The 21,834-nt window shown below is 41.1% G+C and overlaps 1 protein-coding gene across 5 annotated transcripts in view; it reads right to left on the bottom strand.

The window, feature by feature from the left end:
- Tmcc1 (transmembrane and coiled-coil domain family 1) overlaps positions 1 to 21,834 on the bottom strand; it is a 161,045-nt gene that overhangs the window by 69,174 nt on the left and 70,037 nt on the right. Inside the window, exon 1 of one of the 5 annotated variants that reach the window (XM_047534575.1) lies at positions 16,747 to 17,426. The exons of the other annotated variants lie outside the window; for them this stretch is intronic. Within the exon in view, the coding sequence (XP_047390531.1) occupies positions 16,747 to 16,785 (39 nt within the window). The 5' untranslated portion in view covers positions 16,786 to 17,426. Of the gene's footprint in view, positions 1 to 16,746; positions 17,427 to 21,834 lie in introns of those variants that run through there. 5 annotated transcript variants of the gene reach the window in all.

Here is a 21,834-nt window from a genome sequence, read left to right as displayed (position 1 = left end):
GATAATATCTGATGGCCATCCCTCTAACTGCTTACTCCAATGGTTCCCAGCTAGGGTATTCCAGAAGTCCACCTGGCCCGAGTAGGAATTATGGGAATAGAAGAGGCGAGGCAGTACAGGAAGGCAGCGTTTGATACTGGCTTAAAGAATGGGTAGGAATGGGAGGAGGTATGGAGCAGTAAGAAGCAAGGAGCAACTGAGCTGGGCTGGGTGCTGAGCTTACCGACGAGAAACCTGCCTGCGCCAGGTGATAAAGGGGCTGGGCACCAAGCTGAGTGCTGTGAACCCCAGTCTGAGTACAGCAGGAGGCACTGAGGCTGTGTGGCAGAAGGGCTGTCAGAGACACAGTTCAGAAAGACTTCTGAGGGGTGTGGGCAAAGCAGACTTGTGGAAGGCAAAACTGGACACAGTGGGACCAGTTAAAAACCCACTATAACTGACAAGTGATGCTGGCCTGACCAGGCTGGTGGCTATGGGAACAGATTAGAAAGTACAGACATAAAAAGAAATACAAATGGCTTTTAAATAAGAAGAGACACTCGACGCTGCTCACAAGAAAACATACAAATTAAAATTATATTAAGGCGCCATTTCTCACCTATCAGGTTGATAAAAATAAGAAGTTATAACCCACTCTATGGGTAAGATCCTAAGAAAATAAGCACACAGAAACCCTGGTGGGAATGCAAAATGCTATCACTCCTTTAGACAGAAACGTAGAATCCAGTGCAAAGACCACGAACAGAGGGAGGCAGAAGCCCCGACCCCAGCTACATTTGTGAAAAGCAACAGCCTCTGAACAAGTTGAATGTCCAGGAGGAGGTTTGGTCAAATAAATGGCAGCCTAATAAATACTGTGTAAACTGCACCTTCAAAAAAGAACGCGGATTACCTCTATCTACTGTTATGGTGTGATCTGCAGAATACCTCAGGTTAGAAACAGGCACCCTAGGACACCACAGCGCCGCTTCTCTAGGAAACGCGAGTGGGTGTCCGTGGTGGGGGAGAGGGATATGTATGCTTACAGGCTGGTTTGTACTTTTAGAAAATGGAGACCCAAACCAGAAAAAAAGAAGTTACCAACTGTGGAAAGAAAGAGGTAAGTAGAAGGGGCTAGGAAAGAAGCTAGACTTCTCGGAAAAACTTTGTTTAGTAGAATTAACTTTGGAATCACGCAAATGTTGTATTTAATTATAAAACCAAATTAAATTTGAAATGGAAAAAAATTTCTGAATGTAAAAAGTGAGATAGAAAAAAGTCCAATCAACATCAAGTTGGTAAATTAAGAGAGGGAAGAAAATCTTTTGTTTTCAATTGTCATGTTAGCACAACACAGTAGCAATGAGCATGCTGAGCACTCAAAATGCTCGCTATTACCTCCCACTAAGAGGGAACCAAGGCTTCTTGAAGGAACATCCTTGATTCTAGGCCTGGAGAAGGAAAAACGTAAGTATATCAGCATGGTTTCTGTAATTACATAAACGTTGCTGGGGTCATGACAAGACTTGTGGGTCACTTCCAAGAATAACATTATTCAGGACACTGACCAGTTGTTATTTGGCCTAGAGGTGTTTGTTTATTGAAATTCTTCCTACAAAAATGTCAGCAGTTGAATACGTGAATACCTAAGTATGTCGTGAATGTTCTAGAACAGTCTACCCTTCTTATCACAGTTCACCTTCATCAAATATAAATTAGGAGGCTGAAAGTGAGAGGTATAATGGTGAACATGCAATATACCACCTCTGGCCTCAAGAAGTTTTAGTCTAGTGGAAAACGCAGGCCATTCAAAACAGTGAGAAAGTTCCGTGGAGGGAACAAACAGAGCGCCAAGGGAATACAAAGGAAATAACCAAACTCCTGGGTCAGAAGGACACCTGAACTGAGACCTGGAGGACATTAGAAAACTTTGTACGTCTGCTTGTTTGTTGGGAATGGAGGGTGGAAAGTGGGCGTTGAGAGAGGAACCAGGAAAAGGAATGGGTGCAAAAACAGCTCGTGCATGATTCACTGGCGGCAAGGAGCGATTGTGCAGCTGGCGGGGCCCTATGAGGGAGGGGGCCAAGACCAGGTCATAACTTCCTCATGAAGGAACACTGCTACGGGTGGTGGTAGGGGTTTCAAAAGTATCCTCAAGGACTCAGAGAATCTTCAGCACAGAAATGCCGTCATTAAAGCTACTTGCAGAATCCACCACTGATCAGCCAGGGGGAAGGTACAGGAGGTGAGCAGACTAGGTACAAGTCCACTACAGAAATCAGGATGGGACACTAGGGATGGGGACGCAGGCGTTATCTTGAGAAACGCTTGGTATTTGAGAGGCAGTTAGGGGGTAGAATCAATGACCTTTACAGTTTGCAGGAAGCATGATCATGGGAGAAAATTTTTTAAAAATGAAAGACCAACGCCCAGGCTTCTGTCTTCTTGTGACCTGGCTGCTGCCCCCTCTGCAGCCTGGTCTCACCCCCTCCCACTCAGGCCCCCACCAGTCACACAAACACCTTGCTCCTCAGAGCATAGACTCCAGCTGTTTTGCACTCGGTCCCCTTTCCTGGTTCCTCTCTCAGCCCACTCTCCACCCTCCACTCCCAACAAACAAGCAAGCGGGGAGATCCCCAAGTCCTCTGGGCCTAGGCAAATGGGTCCACATAGGGGACGACACTTATGAAGCTAGGTGTTGTCTGTGTTGTGTCAGCTGTCTACTGCCAGGATAAAATATCTGAAATAACCAACTTACAAAGAGAAAAGGTGGATTTTGGCTCACAGTTGGGAGATCCCAGTCAATAACTGGCCAGCTGGATGGTGAGGCTGTGCTGCAGGGTGGGAGTGTGCGGCAGGGCAAGAGCCACTCAGCTCAGGGCCAGCAGCGAGGGGACAGGAGAGGCCAGGATCTCCCAATCCTCCAGGAATGCCCCAGCCACCTGGAGCCCTCCCGCCAGGACCCCTGTCCAACAGGACCAAGCTGGGCATCAAGTCGTAACAGCTGGGCCTCTGGGGGACATTCCTGACGCACACTACACCGGTAAGAAAAGAAGTGTGTTTGGGAGAAGAAAGGCGGGAAGGCAAGTTTATTCAGAGGTGCCACACAGGCACTTCCACATTTCATCTGTTACAAACCCTGTCAGGTCCACACAAATCCATCTCCTCTTCATCTCTACTGTCCCCAGCTGACCACAGAGCTCCAATATCTCCCTCCTGGTCTTTATACTAAGTCAGAGTCATCTTTTCAAAATATGTGTCCATCGGATCATGTTACTCCCTATTTAAACCCTTGAAGGTCTTTTTACTGAATTTTAAAATCAATCAAGCTCCCTCTTGTAGCCCCGGAGCTGGGCACGATGTACCTCTTTGTTACTTTATCGGCTGCCCTCACTCATCGTGGCCGTCTGCCCGGCTGACCCCTCAGTTTTGGGGGCCCCTAGGTGACAGTGGGAACTGTTCCACTTCTGTTTATTCCCCTCTATGGACACATGTAACCTTGCTTTTTACCTTCAGATTTTAATTCAAACATCACTTCATCAGAGAGCCTTTCTTGAACCACCCCTGTCACCGTAACCTAAGCCATGGTCTTGTTTATTGCCTACAAGTGTCTTCAGAAACGCTGTGCTATCTTTTCCACTACTACATTTTGTGCAGATAATACAGAGTTGATCTTCAATGAATGCTGCCTGACTTAAATAAATGATAAGATATGCAGAACAAATAAAGCTCAGCTCAGAGGACAGACCCTGGCTGGCGGTCTTGATCTGGGCATCTTCCACACGTGAATGATCAATGATGCCGCTGAGATACCGCCTGCTGTGTGAAGCGCAGAGGGAGGATGGGGGTCTACGACAGAGCCCCGAGGAACACAAACATCTCAAGGATGGACAGAACAAGGCGGGGCGGGGGGCACCCATAAAAGGAAGGGTCGGAGAAAATAGCTAAGCCAGAAAAAAGTCGCAAAGTACAGATGCTACAAAAGAGCATTTTTTATTAGAAAGGCCGCCTGGCATTAAAGGAAAGCATGTCGCCACGAGGTTAGACGCACATTCAGTTAATATCTTTATTATGACTGCCATGTGCCAGGAACTGTGCCAGGAGTTGGGGTATAATATTAAATCATAAAAAGGGGAGAGACTATTTAATGACTATTTAAATTATGGTACGATCTTAACTAAAAAGCACAAATAAAATTCTTTTTTAATAAAATGGTACAATCTTCTGTAGGTGTAACTCGAAGCAAGTCTCAATCTGAACCTTAATTATCATAACTGCTAGGAAGATTAAATGAGATCTTGGTCATAAAGTGCTGAGTACAATATCTGTAATACAATAGGTGCCCAATAAATCATGGCTGCTACAGTGAAGGTGCTCTTTCCTTTCCTGTGAAAAAAATAGTACAAGATACCGGCACAGTCCAGAAATTTACAGGAATCTTCCGGGGGAATAATCTGGTTTGAAAATCCAAGCTATTCTGAGAATATTAAAACAAGCCAAGGGATGGGATTTTTATGGAGAAACTAGAGAGGTTCCATCTGAAGATCTCCTCCAAGATTCCAGTTTTAGCAAATGCACAAAAGCATTTAAGTGACTTAAAAGTAGGTAGCCCAAACCAGGATGGTGGCGCACACTGGTAATCACAGCTACTCAGGATGCCAGGCCTCAAGATTGAAGCCAGCCTCAGCAACACAGTGACACTCCATTTTCAAAAATAAGTATTATCAGACTCACTTCAGTGCAGGGCAACTTAGCTTCCAACTCCTGGGTACGACTGAGACCACATCTGTACCTTCCCCTCAGAACACACATCCTTGGGCTTTTCTTATTCCAGAATAAGATCTCTTGGCTTTTCTAAAACTAGACAGGTTAGAAGAGAAAAATATAGTACCACAGTCCAATTAGCTCTCATTTTTCTGGTGCTTTTATTTTGTCCGATTATATCCTTTGGCTGTCCCCATGGGAATCAAGAGGCTTGCCTGTTTTGAAGTAAAGAACAAAAACAAACTGAGCTGAAAAAAAGATTCCTCAGAAACATTGAACTAGAGAAGAATGCCAGAATATTTCTTGCTCGAATTCTAACTGGGAACATGAGGGTGAAACCCCGCTGACCAATGGGAACCCTTATCTCGCGTGCCATGCGATCCAACCCCAACCCCAATGCCTCCTTCCTACCAGCACACACTACCTTCTATTGATTTCCCTCTGCTTTGGTTTTTGCCTGAACTCTGGCCATTGAGGCTCCAGTGATATCTTCCGGCCAAAGGAAAATTATTTTCCTTGCTTCTCTTTTGTTCCTCTCTAACAAACTGCTAGTTCTTTTGTACAGACAATGTGGGCAGCAGGGCTAAAGGCCTTATGCCAGTCATACATGCTTAGCAAGCAAAAAGCAAACAAAACACATTCTTCTAAGCTGAAAAGTTCTGAAAAGCAAACTACAGCATTTGGAATTCTGAAAATTCTCAGTTAACAGGCTATTTGTTACAGTATATCAATAGACTAGAATATACATTAAAAAAATTTAAAACCACAGCAAAATTTTCCTTTTAACATTAAGGCCAAAAGAATATGAAACTGGAAGAGGCAGGATCCCTTTTTTTTTTTTTTCTTTTGAGGGGGACACTTGGGATTGAAAACCTAGGGGTTCTTTACCACAAAGCCACATCCCTAGCTCTTTTTATTTTGCGACAGGGTCTCTAAGTCACTAGAGGTAGGCTTTGAACTTTTAATCCTCCTGCCTCAGCCTCAGAGTCACTGGGATTACAGGTGTGTGCCATGATCCTAGTTTTGGTGACCTACTTTTTAAGTTACTTAAATGCTTTTGTGCATTTGCTAAAACTAGAATCTTGGAGGAGATGCCCAGAGAGAGGCAGGATTACTAATCAACTGTTGCTTGTGCTGTTGTTTCCTCACTGCTAAAAAAAGACTCATGATACTTTTTTCTTTTCTGCGTTAAGTACAGAATAAATTTCATAACCCCTATAGCTCAGCATAACTGCTGGAAATATGCTATTTTTCCACGGTAATATACTCTCTTGAAAGAAATTATTAATAGAGGGTAACGCCATCTGAACTGGGTTTTTGTTCTTTAGAGTGTGTGTGTGTGTATCTTCTGAGACTCTGGCCTCAAACAACTGTACCTTGATTCGCCTGTTCATTCAGAATGCAGTGCCTCAGAGCAGAAGCTCGGTGCTCTCCATCCTTATACACACAGACATTTGGCAGCAGCAAACCAACCAAGAGTGGGCCTGTGCTCTCAGAAATGAGGTGGCTGCATAAAGTGAACATCACTGAGTAATTTCCAGCTGCAAACTCCCTGGTTAGATTTCACTTCTAATACTTCCAGACACTGCTGCATGACTAACATTTAATATTCACACAGGGTTAAAGCCAAGTAATTCAATCTGAAGGATATTTTTTCTAATAAATTATAATATAGAACAAACTTCTGAGTCCTTAGCAATCTGAAATTTTCTTTCTTTAGGTTGTACCCTCATCATCTGCGTTCACTGTTACACCTAGGATTCTCTTTCCCATCTGACATCCTACTTTAAAGATGTAAGAATCATTTATTGTACATTTCATTTACACAATTGGTCTTTTAGCATCATGATAAATATCCTCAAAGTGGTAATTTAGTAATTAAAAGTTACTCAAAGAACACACTCAAAACCTTTATGTAAAATTTGCCTCTTCAAGTCTTTTTGGGCCTTAGCAGATCAAGTGACCTTGACCGCCAAACCAAAAACAGGAAACATTGAGTTGTGTCTTTCCAAGTAAAATGCCAAGCACACCAACAATATTACAGACATTTTGTACAACGTGCAGTAAAGCACGGCTCTTCTCCACCTCTGGCTTAACCACTACTACATTCTACAATCTTGACTTAAGATTTCATCTTCCCAGGCAGTGTTAGAGGCAGATAAGGTTATTTTGTCACTTTTATTCCTTGCTGTCATGCTGGAGAAGTTTATTCGATGTTATTTCTGGTACTGAAAAAACTGGCTTTTACTGCCTTGTCCCATTTCAGTCCTCTTTTGTCACTGCCAGTGTGCTGGAAGAAGCTGCCCACACTAGCTTACTCCGGTCCCCACTTGTATCTCACCTTCTCATCACTGTTACCTAGTGTCTATCCTTCACTACTGAAATTTTATTTCTAAGATTTAATGTTTTGCCAACATAGTAGGAAAAACAGTGACTAGAAAAGGGTCAGCACAGAATTTAGGTTCCACATTTCGATTCGATGTTTACAAGATGTGCATACATAAGCATCTCATTTCACATCTCTGAGCATCACTTTTCTCAGTTGTGAGATGAATGGCTTAGACAACGACCTCTATTTCAGGTTTTTTTCATCCCATGAAAAGATGAATTTAGAAATGCAGACACCTATTACTCAATAATCAAGTTGCTAATTTATTGCCATTTCTGATATTCAGACTTGTCTGACATCTGGGAAAGAAGGTAACTTAAGTAGAGACCCTATTTGCATTTCAGCATATTTGACAGATATTTACTTGGTGTCTACAATGTGTTGAGCCTTATCAAACATGATATCACTCACTTTGTGGCAAATAAAACCTGGATTAGAAGTAGCCTGAGGTGGGGGTAGTATATGGGAAGAGACAGGAAGGAGAAGATGGAAGACAAGCCAACTCTGTGATTACTGTTGGTCATATTTATTTACAAAAAAATATTTTTTACAATTTACTTGGCACCAGATACCATTCTAGGTTCCTGGATACAGAAGTAACTAAAATAGGCAAAATTCCTTATCATAAAGTATACACCAGGGGAGGGGAGTGCAGACAAAAACAGAAGAAAAATATGTAGTATATCAACAAATGAAAATACACTGGAGGGGGAAAAAGAAAAACTGGGAGGGAGGTAAGAAGATGGGGAAAGATGTGTGCAGGGAGTGGAGGTGTTGTTTCAAAGAGACCGGTCTGTCAGAGCCTCCTGAAGAGGTGACACAAGGGCGGAAACCTCAAGGAAGTAGGACAGTGATCCAAGCAGCTTTCCAGGCAGAGGGGAGGACAAGGGCGAAGGACTGGAGCAAATGTGGTACATTTACTAATGGCAAGGAAGGGGTGGAGCCACAGTGGCAGGAGTAAAGGAGAGCAGCAGGAAGCAAAGCCGAAGTCCATCGTTATCCACAACTTGCTACCCATGAGCATGTTCTAAGTTCTCTCCAACTTAAGAGTATGCACAGAATAATATTATATACTTTAAATTTTTTCCAAGTCCCAATGGCTGGGTGTAAACTAAATACAGTGATCGTCAACATGATCTCAGAAGAATCAAACTCAACAACCATTCACCCCGAGATACTGAACGCAATGGGTTGGATTTCCAGGTGTGTCCAAAGAGAATTTGCTCACTGAGACCTATCTTTATATCTAGTTTCCTAAGTGTCAAATGCTCCCAGTACAACGTACTAAACTGAGAAGGGGCAGTTATATCCTTGGATGCATCATCTTCAAATGATTAGAAAACAGTGGAAAACATTAGACAAGCATAGAAGGCCTTCCAGTGAAAGCCCTACACACTAAGGAGCAGTACGAGGCAACCAGTATGTTACCCAGAACTCCATTCCCTTTCTAAGGCAAGACATTCAGCTTGAAAACCTATAACCTTAAATAACACACAGAAAACAGAAACTAACTCTCAGATGAGGTTTTGAAAGCCTATTCCATTAGAACATCGTCAAAAGAACAGATACTAAACACGGCCTGCCTCTCCCTCTCAACAAAAACCTACCTGGTGATCCTGCCACCTTTTTGCAATATTTTCCTCTTGCCCTTCACCTACCGGTGATTTGCAAGCAAGGGATTCCTCCAGGATTAGGTATCAGAAGGATGAGCAGCTTTCCCAGATGCCTTCCAAAGGACCACTACTTTCAGTCTAAGTCACATTCTTGAGAAAGGCTGGGGTCGCGGTGGAGGAAGGGAAAGGTAAGAACCACTGAGAGGAATCCCTCCACAGGGTTCTGTAAACTCCCCTCAGGTTCAAAAGAATCTCCTCCAAATTCATATCATTCACTATTAACTTCACAAAAATGAAAAGCTTGTTTTACACTTTTTATCTGTCTTATATTCTCAGATCTGATGAACTTTTCCTCAAGATTCAGAGCAGCCAGTTCCAGGAAAAGCACTTGTGCTCCAATACACTATCATATGAAGGAAATTTTGTTTTATAGGAGGTAAATTTCCACTTGAAAGAAAGTTTGTTTTCATAAAGAAACTTCATATTGCAACTCAGCAGGCTGAGGCAGGAGGATCTCAAGTTCAAGTCCAGCCTCAGCAACTTAGCGAGGCCCTGTCTTAAAATAAGAAATAAAAGGGGCTGAGGACATACAGCTCAGTGGTAAGGCATGCCTGGTTCAATCCCCAGCATGAAAAGGAAAAAAAGGAAACTTCACATGTCTAGTAAGCATACATCTGAGTTTGCCTTCTAATCTCAGTATCAATTTTCCAGAGCTGGCTAGAAACAAAACACTAAACCCATCCACCAAAATCATGAATTTATTGATTTACTTTCACCAACTACCACCACCTAAGATCAGTGCCCTCTTGACAGAAAGCTTGGGTGTCTGCCATTGAAAGTCACTGTGTGTATTTGTGGGGGGAGAGGATAGCATGCCCAGCGCGCAAGAGAGCACCACAAAACGGACATCCCTGAGGTGTCCTAGATGATACGTCTCAGAGGAGGAGAAACCTTCAGGTCAAATGACCTGTCTCAAGTTGCACAGCCAGACATGGTTTGCTTTTCAGTTACAAACCCTTTGGGCACAGAGTTTATCAATGGTGAAAAGGGAAGCCACAGGATGCTGCTCTACACGCCACCTCTGGATTTCAGACACAGTTGGTGTTAAGATGGAATCTTCTCAAATGCTACATTTCCAATAAAGAAAGGTAAAGTGAGCTGCTGCTGACCAAGCCAATGATGGAACAAAATGAAACTTAAAAGATTTCCCGTGCTGCCACAAGGCAAGTTCTTATTCCACATGTGTTACAGGGAATTATGTTACATTTCCTTGTATATGGCCGACATTCAGTCTAACTAAGCCCAGGGTGTCCAGGGGAGCAACTTCTGTTCATGTCCTCATGGAAGCCAAAATGATTAAGGAAAAGAAAAAAAGAAAAAAACCAAAAACTCATGTATTTCAAACTATTAAGTATTACATTGCAGCTCCAGTAAACAGATGTAACAAATAAAATGAGTGCCTGCCTTCATGTGATTCAAAAAAATGGGTTTTCAGAATAGTAATTTACCCAAAATAAATTCATTCAATTAGCTGACGAGTTGGTGATTCTATACTACAAACATGTGTAGAACACAAGTTATCTTCAATCTGTGATTAACATGGATGGTTGGGAGAAAGTTCTAAGCACAGAAGAATATATCATCTTTCAACATTAGCCTTTAAGTAAACTACTGGCAGTGTTTTTCACTTAAGAATTGTGAGTCTCAAATTGATTTCTGCAAGACGCCCTCGCACCCAAGTTTCTCAGGTCCTCTCCTCAAAGGCAACCGACCACTAATATCTTCCCAAAGACGCTTTACCTGCATACAAAAAACACCACATAAGAATGAAAAAAGTCTGTGTATTTTCAAGCAATTTTAAAGAACAGTCACATCTTTCAAAACATACCAGTAGAAAGAATAAATAAAATACCATCGCTTTAAATCCTCAAAATAATATAGTCCTTATAGTTATCAAAGCACTTCCAAGTATACTGGTTAATTGACTCTGAAAATTAACAATGTTTAGTAAACATTCCAACTTCAAAGAATCACTTAATAGACTCATTTAACATATCGATCTCTCCTGCAAAAACAATACTCAAATCAACCCAACTAGCTGTGAGCTTAAAAAACAAAGGACACACTTTCAAGGTGATTCAACTATCTTCTCAGGGGAGCATGTTCTTCTACATAGTCAATAACTTATTATTTTAAAATCTTAATTCGGTGTCACTATCACAAAAGCACTTCAGAGTGATAATATACACATCCCTAAATAAGTTTCTTTATTTTAGTATATTATTTCCTAATGCATTTGCATAGGAAGGCCATTGTTACCACTATAAGCAGAACATATGGAATTGATGTTATAGGAGCCTCATTTCATGTAAGAGAAGGAAGTCAGCAGTCTTCCTATTTTGATTTTGTGGCATACTGAATGGTTCCATCATGCTGATGACCCTTGACTAGTCAAGACAATTAGAACACGATTTAAGTTTCTCAAAAGCAAGCTGATTAACAGGGAGATATAACATTTAACTGCTAGTAAAATAAAAATGCAAAATGTTACATTTCTAAGTATGAAGCTAGGCAACATATACAGTAACAAAATTAATTAAAAAGAGCAGGAAAAAAATCAAAAAGAGCACAAAAAGAAATGCTACATGTTTTCCCATTATTTAATAGTATCCATCCAGTACTGACTCCTATCTAAGTTTTTGGATTTTGTTTTATTTTCTCTTGTTTTTATGCAATACTAGGGATTGGACCCAGGGGTTCTTTACCACTGAGCTATATCCTCAGTCCTTTTAATATTGAGACAGGGTCTCACTAAGTTGCATAGGCTGGTCTTGCATTTGTGATCCTCTTGCATTAGCCACCCAAGTAGCTGAGATTTCAGGCTTGCACCACCTCACCCAGCAGGGGTTATGAATTACACTATTTCACTGTTTGCTCATGTTTATCATTGAAGGCGCTCAACATATTTTATAAGTTGCAGTAAAATATACTAAGATAAAATTTACCATTTAGTCATCAAAATACTGTTAAATGACCTTAATTAATCACTTCAAACAGAAATAATACTCTCAAAACACAAAAAAGAAAGAAAAAAGAAATCCATATTTTCTTTCTACTGATGAAGACACATTCACAGAAAGATTAAGTCAGTCGTATATATCACAGGTCTTAAACACAAAATAAATCAGGTGGAAATTCTAAAGAAACTACTTCTGAAAAACAAGGTGTTATTAAAATACAAATTATTATCAACATTTCTCTAATTCTTAAGTTTCGTTTGCTGATACTGGACTGATACCAAATAACAGTACACTGAGCAATGTGGTAAGGGTGAAGACAAGCTTACAAGTCTGGATTAGAGGATTTCAACAAATCAACAGCAGAACAGGAGAAGATCTCACATCTCCTATTTTCCAGCCGTTAATCTCTTTATAGGCCAACCCACAAAACACTGGTGAGATTTTTATTTTCTATCTTCTCACCAAATTAAAAATTTAAACATACCAAAAGAAAACCCTCAAATGGAATGGGGAAAAAAATGTTGAATGACCGGAAAAGAATCATGTCATCACTGACTTACTGTTGTTTCAATGATCCATGATGTACAAAGTGGGTTCTGAGAGGCTATATGGGACTTAAAGAAAGCAAGCCTCACAGGGATTTGCAGAAATAAACGTGCAACCTAAAATGAGTTAATTACTCAGATCCACGTGTGGAAAAGGAACTTCACGCTATTATCTTAGACTAAATATATGTACAGCATTGTCTATGATGATAGAAAGCAAAGAAAATAGATGTTCACATTTGCTTATATACTCAAACAAATGGTGGGAGAATAAACAGAAAAACTGGTTACCCATGGAGGCAGGGGTGTGTAATACATGAGAAGAAAAGGTTAGAAGATTTCAGTTATTTTATTTTTATTTTGGGGAGGGGCACTGGAGATTAAACCCTGGGACACTTTACCACTAAGCTACATTCCCAGTCCTTTTTATGTTGCGACAGTCTCACTAAGTTGCTGCGGTTCGCCTTGAACTTGTGACCTGATTCCTGTCTCTGAGTTGCTGAGATTTCAAGTATGTGCCACCATGCCCAGTGAAATCTTTACTTTCTGAACCATGGAAATAATTTTTTTTTTTTTTTTTTTTTTGGTTGCTGGGGATTGAACCCAGGGCCTTGTGCTTACAAGGCAAGCACTCTACCAACTGAGCTATCTCCCCAGCCCCGGAAATAATTATTATTCAAAAGTAAAGGGACTGGGTTGTGGCTCAGTGGTAGAGCCTAGAATGCATGAGGCACTGGACTAGATCCTTAGCACCAAATAAAGATAAAATAAAGGTATTGTGTCTGCCTACAACTAAAAATATATATATTAAAAAAGTAAAGTAAAACAGCATTTTACGGAAATCATTAATCTTAAAATTTTCTCAAAGCCTTTTATCTTTAATTTTTAAAAAAATTTTTAACAACTGAAATTATTAGCAAAGAGGGAAAAACTGATTTCATAGTACCCATAAAAGATTTTAGAGAAATTTTTCCTTTGATTAGAAAGGTAGAGCCAGAAGTAAAAGACTTTTTGAATGCCTAATCCATTGTTTCATCTATTAACATTACTATAGAAACTTAAGAGTAAAAATTTTCTCCTTCCTATGAAAAAAAAAATTTAAAGGCAGCACTGTTTAAAGTTTCATATAAATACATGCAGTTAAGCTTCAACTTATATTTAATTTCTTCACATTTACTACAGCTTTAATATGGCTTTATTAAATTAATTCAAATCGATATTTCTCTGGCCAATGAAAACAACTTTATTCAAGGGAAACACTTTATTATTGCATATACACTTCAGCTCTGTGGGAGAGGGCTGCTCTAGGATGTTGCCCAAGTTATTTATGACACTCTTCTCTGTAAACCTGGAGAAACATGCGGAGAAACATCAGAGACGGCGATGGTGAGAATGACCGACCTGCTGGAGACTGAAGGAGTCAGGGGATGGGGAAACTGAGAATGGTCTCAAGTTCAGCCTGTCTGAACCTGACTCCTGCTGATTCTGCGCAGGATCTGACGTCTCCGAAACTCAGCTTCTTTAATGACAAAATGAAGAGGATACCACCTTACTCAAGGGCTGCTGGGGATTCAATGAAATGTTCACACTGGCAGGTTCTAGACTATTTTGATGGACTCACACAGAAGATGGAGAGCAGGAGGAAAAAGTTTTTCTTAGCAAATATTCCTGAAGTAACGGAAGAAAAACAAACAGGCAACGAAAATGGACAACTGTTTTGAGAGTCAGGTACTGGGACTCCATCAAAGAGAACAGGTGACCATCTTTGTTAAAAACTGAAGATTCTGCTGGGTGCGGTGGGAGGCTGAGGCAGGAGGATCTGAGTTCAAGGACAGCCAGCCTCAGCAACAGCGAGGCACTAAGCAACTCAGTGAGACCTGTATCTAAATAAAATACAAAAAAGGGCTGGGGATGTGGTTCAGTGGTCCAGTGCCCCTGAGTTCAATCTCCAGTACCAAAAAACAAACAAACCAAAAACATCACCACTGCCAACACCACCACCAAAAACAAAAACAAAAAGACCCTGAAGACTTTCACTTCACCTGTGTCTTGATTTACTTCCTCTTTCTTAGTTCAGATGTCAACGACCATTATCCTACAGCAATCATTTCAATAATCTAGGGAAAATGTCTATGGTAAGTAAGGATGACCGCCAAACTTAAGTTAAAAGGCATCTAAAGTAGAGAGTGGGTTTAAAGTCACTGCGGACATTTACAAATATTTTCCAGAAAATTTCCAACAGAATCTAAAGATGATCACATCAACATTTTTTAAAAAATTAAAATAGGAAATTGATATTAAAATTCTGAAATCGGGCTAGGGATATGGCTCAGTGGCAGGACACTTGCCTAGCATGTTCAAGGTCCTGGGTTTGATCCCCAGTACTACAAAACAAATTCTGAGATCATCTTAAGAAAATCCTTTTCTTGTGGCAAATTAGTTCTTATCAGCAAAAATACTTGTTACTAAAGCTGGAACCATCTGAAATTGTCACTATGCAACTGTTTCTATCTGTGAAAAAGCAGTTGTATTTTGTGTTCAGAGTGTGCCAAGAATATCACATAATGGGTTCTGCTCTCAGGTAACCTATGGGTTTGGCTGAAAAGACAGAAGTCTGGTTTTGTTTTTTAAATTTCAGCAAATATACCAACAACTCACTGACATAACTATTCCGTTTCTCCTTCATATTTAAGTGCCTTACAGGTTGAAGCAACTCTACATTTTTCAGTTTGCTACTAAACATATAATATGTCAAGGGTACTTGACAGAGAGAAAACTTCCTTAGATTTGGTCCCAACCTCCTATAGGACCCCATAAACCATGTTAAAATGGGGGCAGGAGTATTAGAAAAAGGAACTGAATGAATTACTTTCTGGAGTGTTCTATATATAACGCACCCTTTGTTTCTTCACATGATAGAGAATGTGCTCCTATTCTCCCTCCACACACAAGCAAGCTTTTTGGAGATCCCAGTCATACGTACAGTCAAAAATGAAAAGAGTAGAGTTCAAAGAACATGTGGGAGAGAAGGACTGTTAGCAAAACACCTAGAATACAGTAACTTTCTAATCAAACTGTGATCACCTGGCTCTCGACTATCAGACATTCCTGTGCAGGAATGTCACTGCCCTGGGAATCGCTAACAGCTCCTGCTTTTTAAATGTACTGCACATTTGAAAATACATGTGCTAGAGAACAGGGAAGGGGGAAAAAAAAAAAAAAGCAACGCAATCCTCTGTATTGTTTAGAAGTTTGGGGGCTTCCCAGCCCTCCCTGCTCCCCACACCTGGCACAGCAGGGAAGGGGAATATATTTTAAAACTCCCAAAAGTCGCTGTTAGGCTTAGAGGTGCAGGAGAAGTTCAGCCATTTGACATGGGGATGGTGACAATCACTTTGCTCCTTTCCGCTTCAGTACACACAATCTCCACCGGGTCACCTATGAGGAGCTAAAGGTTTGCCCTTAAGATCCAACACACTGCAGGACTTAATTCTGACCAAGAGACAAGGAAGCGAAGAATGAATACTGATTTACTATTTAGGCTTCTGTCTGCACGGAATGAACTGTGACAAAATTTAGTCACCAACTGGCTAAAGTGCTACATCTTTAAAACGGAGCTTTTAAAGAACACAATGGGTTATGAAATAAAGCTCGGCTCTTCCCACACCTCTTTCTACATGGGTCCCTATTGGAACGAACTAAGGCAAGACTCAGTACTGGATCTAGGAGGGTGGCCACAGCCAGAGCCCATTCATAAAACCACCATCCCCTCTTCCAAGGAGCGCCTGCCATTTTTATTTCTTTTATTTGAAGTTTGATTTTTATCAGATCATAAGAACTTTCCCCCCAAAGCTGCAAACAGGAAACCTGCTTTTCAATTAGAACTCTGTAGGAAACTGCCTGGTGAGCCTCCTGGTAACTGCTTTTTACACACTTCTTCATTAAGTATGCAACTCTCCACACAGCCCTCATTTTAACGTTTTCCTGAGGGTCTTGCTCACTGAACTCTTTTGTGATCATTTCTCTGGTTTATTAGTGAAATTTGTATGAGAGCCCTGATTCTGCAGACCACGAAGGTCTTCTCCTCTTGGTCCATAAGCTGCTAGGTTTATTACTAATTAAATACGTGCTTTTGACCTACAATTATCTCTCTCTCACCCACACTCTTCTGGAAATTCTATCTGGGGAGCAGAGTACAACTTCGTCCAAATCCACAAATGACAGCTACAGTTTTGGGAGCACACCATCCCCGGGTGCCAGTGCAGTCAGCCTTCAAGCTTTGTGTCTGTCAGATGAAAGAACAAAAGGCAGCGCTTCCTCCCGGCCCCTCCTTAGCACTAGAGGAAGGCAGGCTTGACAGACGGTACCGGAGAGAAAGCAAGCCCTGCCGTGGCCAGCGAGTTTCCCCGGCACGGACTCGCCGAATCGCGACCCACCTTGGAGAGCTGCCTCCTGAGGCTGAAGCGCTGAACCATGGTCACCCTGAGGCTCTTCGGACAAAGCAATCCACCGAGGAAGGGTTTTTTAAAAAGCAGCTTCTGGGGAAAGTGGCCGGCAGGACATTTTGACGGCTGCCACAGAAGTCCAAAGCCTTTCCCTAGGACTCTTGGCAAACTTGGAAGCACTTCATTGTTCTGCCGGCAGATAGGGCAAAGCCTACGTGGGAACAGGCTGGCGGGCGGGGCGGGATCCTGGAGCCGGCGCCGGCTGCCAAGCTCTCCTAGCACTTCCTGTGAGTCAGCCGCGAGGGGTCCAGACACAAGGACCACCCCTTCCCCTCCCACCAGACCATTAGGCCAGGATGCGGCCGGGGTGCCACCTGAGACTCCGCTGGGGGCGGGGACGGGCTTGACGTTCTGCGGTACGGAGGGGGAGTGGCGCTCGGGGCTCGGAGCATCTGCCTCCAGCAGGAGGCGACCACTGTCCCGCTCCCCCGGCCTCGCCGACCAGGTGGGCTGCGCAAACCAACACCCCTTTCCGGACCTGCCCCCCAGGTGACTGGCGGGTGAAGCAGTGCGAAGAAAAGGAGGTGGGAAGGAGGAGCAGACGACTCACAGCCTGGCGGCGCTGGGAAACTCCTCCCAGGCTGCAGCGGTGCGGCTTTGTCTGGCTCGTGCGCCAAGCCTTTCCTCTTATTCACAGGGAGGGTCCTGCCCGGCAAGGAGTGTCAGGTGCAGAGGCATACCCGGACGGTGACGGGACGGTGACTTCAACTCTGGGCCCAGTTAAACACGCTGAGGTGGCCTCCTCAAGTGATTGCCCTCTCTCGTTGGAACAAAGTATATATATATATATATATATATATATATATATATATATATATATATATATATATATTTTTTTTTTTTTTTTTTTTTTTTTTTAAATATTACCCACAAAAGGAACAGCTCAGAGTGAATGGATGCAGGTGAAGAGGTAGGGAAGAAGAGCACGGTGAGGCGGCCCAAGAGAAAAGGATATTTTGCCATCATGGGGCTGGCTCCTTTCCCCTTTGAGTCTGCTCCCAGACCGCCCCTCAGGATTAAGTTGCACTTTCATGAGATTTTCCACTCTGTGCGCTCCTCTCCAAACTGTTCATCATTCGCGAATGAATTTAGTAACTGATTAGGGAAAACCTGTCGGCACGTCTTCCCCCCACACCCCGGGACCCCTCAGTTTCCACCTTAGGCTGCGCATTTCTAGCCTTTGTTGCAGTGAACTTCTTATGTGCACTCGCTGTTAGTAGTCTCACGTCTACTGCCCCACAGATTTCTTAAAACAACTCTGAAATTTCTATCAATATCCTGAACTCTTCCAATAAGCAAAGCAGGAATCTCTAGAACATGAATACTATGAGAACACTGGAAAGTGCTACTTATTTTTTCTTCGGGCAAGAAAAGTGAAAAATGAATTTAAAAGCAATAGTCCTCTGTGCAGTGGCTGTTCTCAATTACACCCCTATCACATGCTATCAGTCTCCAACTATGAGCAAAAATGATGCATAATTTTAAAAATTCACATAAAAAAAGACATGTATTTCACATCTTAGGAACAGCAAAGATATACCAAATTCAAACAATAGGATGCTAAGGCTCAGAAAAACCCTCTAAAATTTATGTGTCAAACTTTTGAAAATCTTAAGGTAACTTTTGGTAAAACAAGTTTTACCTTTTGTAAACTTTCAAAGCTAAAAAAACTTTTAGATCAACTACTACTTACTACTAACAGTAAAATTTCCTTGGTATCTAAGGTTCACAGAATGCAATGTAACCTAATATTTAAACCTAGAGAAAGTTAACTTTAAATGGAAAGTGGGTTGACAGAGTTCTTCGAGTTCATTTTTGCTTTTAAGTGATAAGAGTACCAGTGCCTCCATTTTTGTCCTACAGAAATTGAAACAAAGTACTCTGAAATCTCCTGGGAAAGCAGGCAGGATTAATGAGATACTGATATAGTAATAATGAAATTTCTTATCAAAAAATATGCTGTCTTAGAGATGAGGTGTTCCTAAGTAACTGTCACTGCTATATATAAGATTTTATCAAAAAATTAATGAGAAAAGAGAAAAGGAAGCAGGAAAAAAGTCAAAAGACTACAGACCCAGATATACATCAATCATGAACTGAAAATTCCTTTAAAGTTCCAGATATATAGAAAGGACTTATAGATTAAAAGGATGGAGTCTCCATTATAATGGGAACTTACTTCTTTTTTGCGTATTAAAAGTCTCAATGCCTAGATGCAACTAATCCTGTTAAAATTCAGTTGAGTGTATGACAACAGTTCAGCCCTTGATAAAAAAAAATGGAAAAAAGTAAAATAGAAAAGATCTTCAATAAACTAAGCTGTCAGGGAAAAAATCAGAGTCTTTAAATCTGATCTGTCTGAAGGAGAATGGCAGCTTTTTAGATGAAAAAATAAGACTAAGATCAAAGGTTAAGGCAAAAGCCCAATTCCAGGGGCTTGGGAGGCTGAGGCAGGAGGATGACAAGTTCACGGCCAGCCTCAGCAACTTAGTGAGGCCCTGTCTCAAAAAGGGCTGGGGATGTAGCTCAGTGGTAAGGAGTCAATGGATTCAATCCCTGGTACCCACCCGCCCAAAAAAGCAAGAACACAGCAGGAAACATAGAAATATATAACCTAGAGGAAAGTCAAGAGTCATGCAATCACTCTCTTACCACACCAGGACCCAAGCGTCATCATTTTTAGTAGCCTGTGACCAAAAATCCACAATACTTTATAATTTGTGTGGGAACAGACAAGAACCATCCATGGGGTTCTTAATCTTTATTGGGTCAGACGTCTCTGTGAATTAGTTAGAAGCTATGGACTCCGTTCCTGGGATAACAAACATGAAGGGCCCGGATGGACACAGTATTTTACATACAATCCCAAGTGGCCCGCAGACCCCATCTTAAGAACACTGTTCGAGTAGTGATTAAAGAGGAGGTAAATGCCAACCACTGGGCAGTCTTGCCACTTTTCACCACAGGTAACAGTTCTTAGTAAAACCAGGAAACAGAAAAATGCTTGTCTTTGACAGTTTGACCCCAGATCCCAGCACATTTCCCTTACTTGTCAAATAACCTGCTTCCAAGGGACAAATGGTCTAGGTGTTTGAGTTTGTCTGAAGTCTTTTAGGTTTTCTTCATTATCATCATAGGGAGAAAAATTATCCTTCAAACTAGCATATAGAAGCCCATGTTGGAGAACATAACACTTTGTAGATGTTTTGCTACACATCTGAATGTATACTTTTTTAAAAAAGAAAGATTTCTCTGTTGTGTGGTTCACTTTTTTATCAAAATATAAATGTTCTGTATCTATGTATGTGTAGATAATATATATAAAACATTATCTATGCAGAAAAGTAACACGTATGAGTACGAATGCACACATATATGTCATGAATATCTTGGATGAATACTTAGGAAATTCAAATAATCACCCTAATTTAGCTAGCTTCTATATTCGAAATACTTGTCCCTCCCCCTGCAATAACTTAATTCTCAAAATCCTTTACAAACACATTTTTAAAATAAATATTAAAGTTTTATACTTCTGAAGGTCAAATCATACAAACAATACTTGTACAGAGAAGGAAACTCAAGTTCAAAGCTCCCCCAAATCACAATTAGAGCTGGACTAGTACTCAAAATGCCCAGCTCTCACTACAATGCTTTTTCCATTACCTCAGACTTCCTCCTATTTTTAATAATTTTAAATGCACCAAGAACACTACTTTAGACAATCGTGGAGAATTTTTTGTAAACTGAATAATCATTCCATTTTTAAAGCTGGAACTTTTCTACATTCAGTTCTACATGAGTTTACTACACTTTAAGATATGAGGAAGTTTACCTAAACTCTTGAACACATGAAGTAATGTGGTTATAGGTCTCTCTCCTATCTTTTTGGCGTCCAGTATCATAACAGTTATATTAAATAAATCTTATTGTTCAAACATCACTGTGTGTTCTGACCAGCTTCCTGTGATAATCTAGTAGAAGTAACTGTACAGCGGCAACTCCAGTTAATCATTAAAATAAGAACTTAACAGGTTTTTGATCATGTAATACACTGCCACTTCAGAACACGCATTTAGGATACCGGACATGGATAGGTATGGAATGAAGCACCCCTTTAGTTATGGGGGTCACAGTATAGAAAGGAAACAGCTTAAACTGTCACACAGAATGTAAATACTACACTAGCAGTGATAATTAGTAGGGAAGGCCAGGCGCAGTAGCGCACACTGGTAATCCCAGTAACTGGGGAGGCTGAGGCAGGAGGATTCCAAGTTCTAGGCCAGCCTCAGCAATTTAGTGAGACCTTGTCTCAAAATAAAAAAAAAAATAAATAAATAAATAAATAAATAAATAAAAAAGGACTGGGGACGTGGCTCGGTGGTAAAGTGCTCCTGCCTAAGTCCTCCATGCCTCCCTCCCAAAAACTTGGTAGGTACATTGGTAGCACAAGGAAAGAAGGACGAACTTCGTTTGGAAGAACAAGTCTTAGAGTCTTTAAACTTAGGTAGGAATTCTGCTGATGGATAAGTAAGGGGAAGGGCATTCTGAGCGATGGAAAAACACAAGTTAGAACCACAGATAAATAAAATAGTCCTTCCACACTAACAAGACAAGCCTGAAGCCAAGACAAGCCTTTCTGAGCCTGAAGTCTTCAGAAAGTGTTTTGGTTATAGAATGGGAATGTAAACAGCAACAACATTCAGTTATTTTTCTTTTCAAAATTGCACACATTTGTAAACTATTTTTCTACGAACTGCCCAAATGGAAATAGGTCACCATTAATAATTAATGTGACACCTTCCCTCTTTCAGAAATTATGTTTTAGTTACGGTCTACCTTTAAAGCAAGGAAGAACATTATTTCCAAAAAGTATAGTCAATGATTTTGTCAACTTCAGGGTACCCTGTAATGATTCAGGCCTCCTTAAGTGGTAGATTTTTGTTTTACAAAAACTAATTTCTTTTGGCAATCCAACAGTAGGTAAATACATATAACATTTTATATACTTGAAGTTTA

Source organism: Sciurus carolinensis, chromosome 19 (assembly GCF_902686445.1).
Source record: "Sciurus carolinensis chromosome 19, mSciCar1.2, whole genome shotgun sequence".
Taxonomy (NCBI): Eukaryota; Metazoa; Chordata; class Mammalia; order Rodentia; family Sciuridae; genus Sciurus; species Sciurus carolinensis.
The sequence above is the reverse complement of the archived record's forward strand: the minus strand, read 5'-3'. Positions and strand labels throughout refer to the sequence as shown.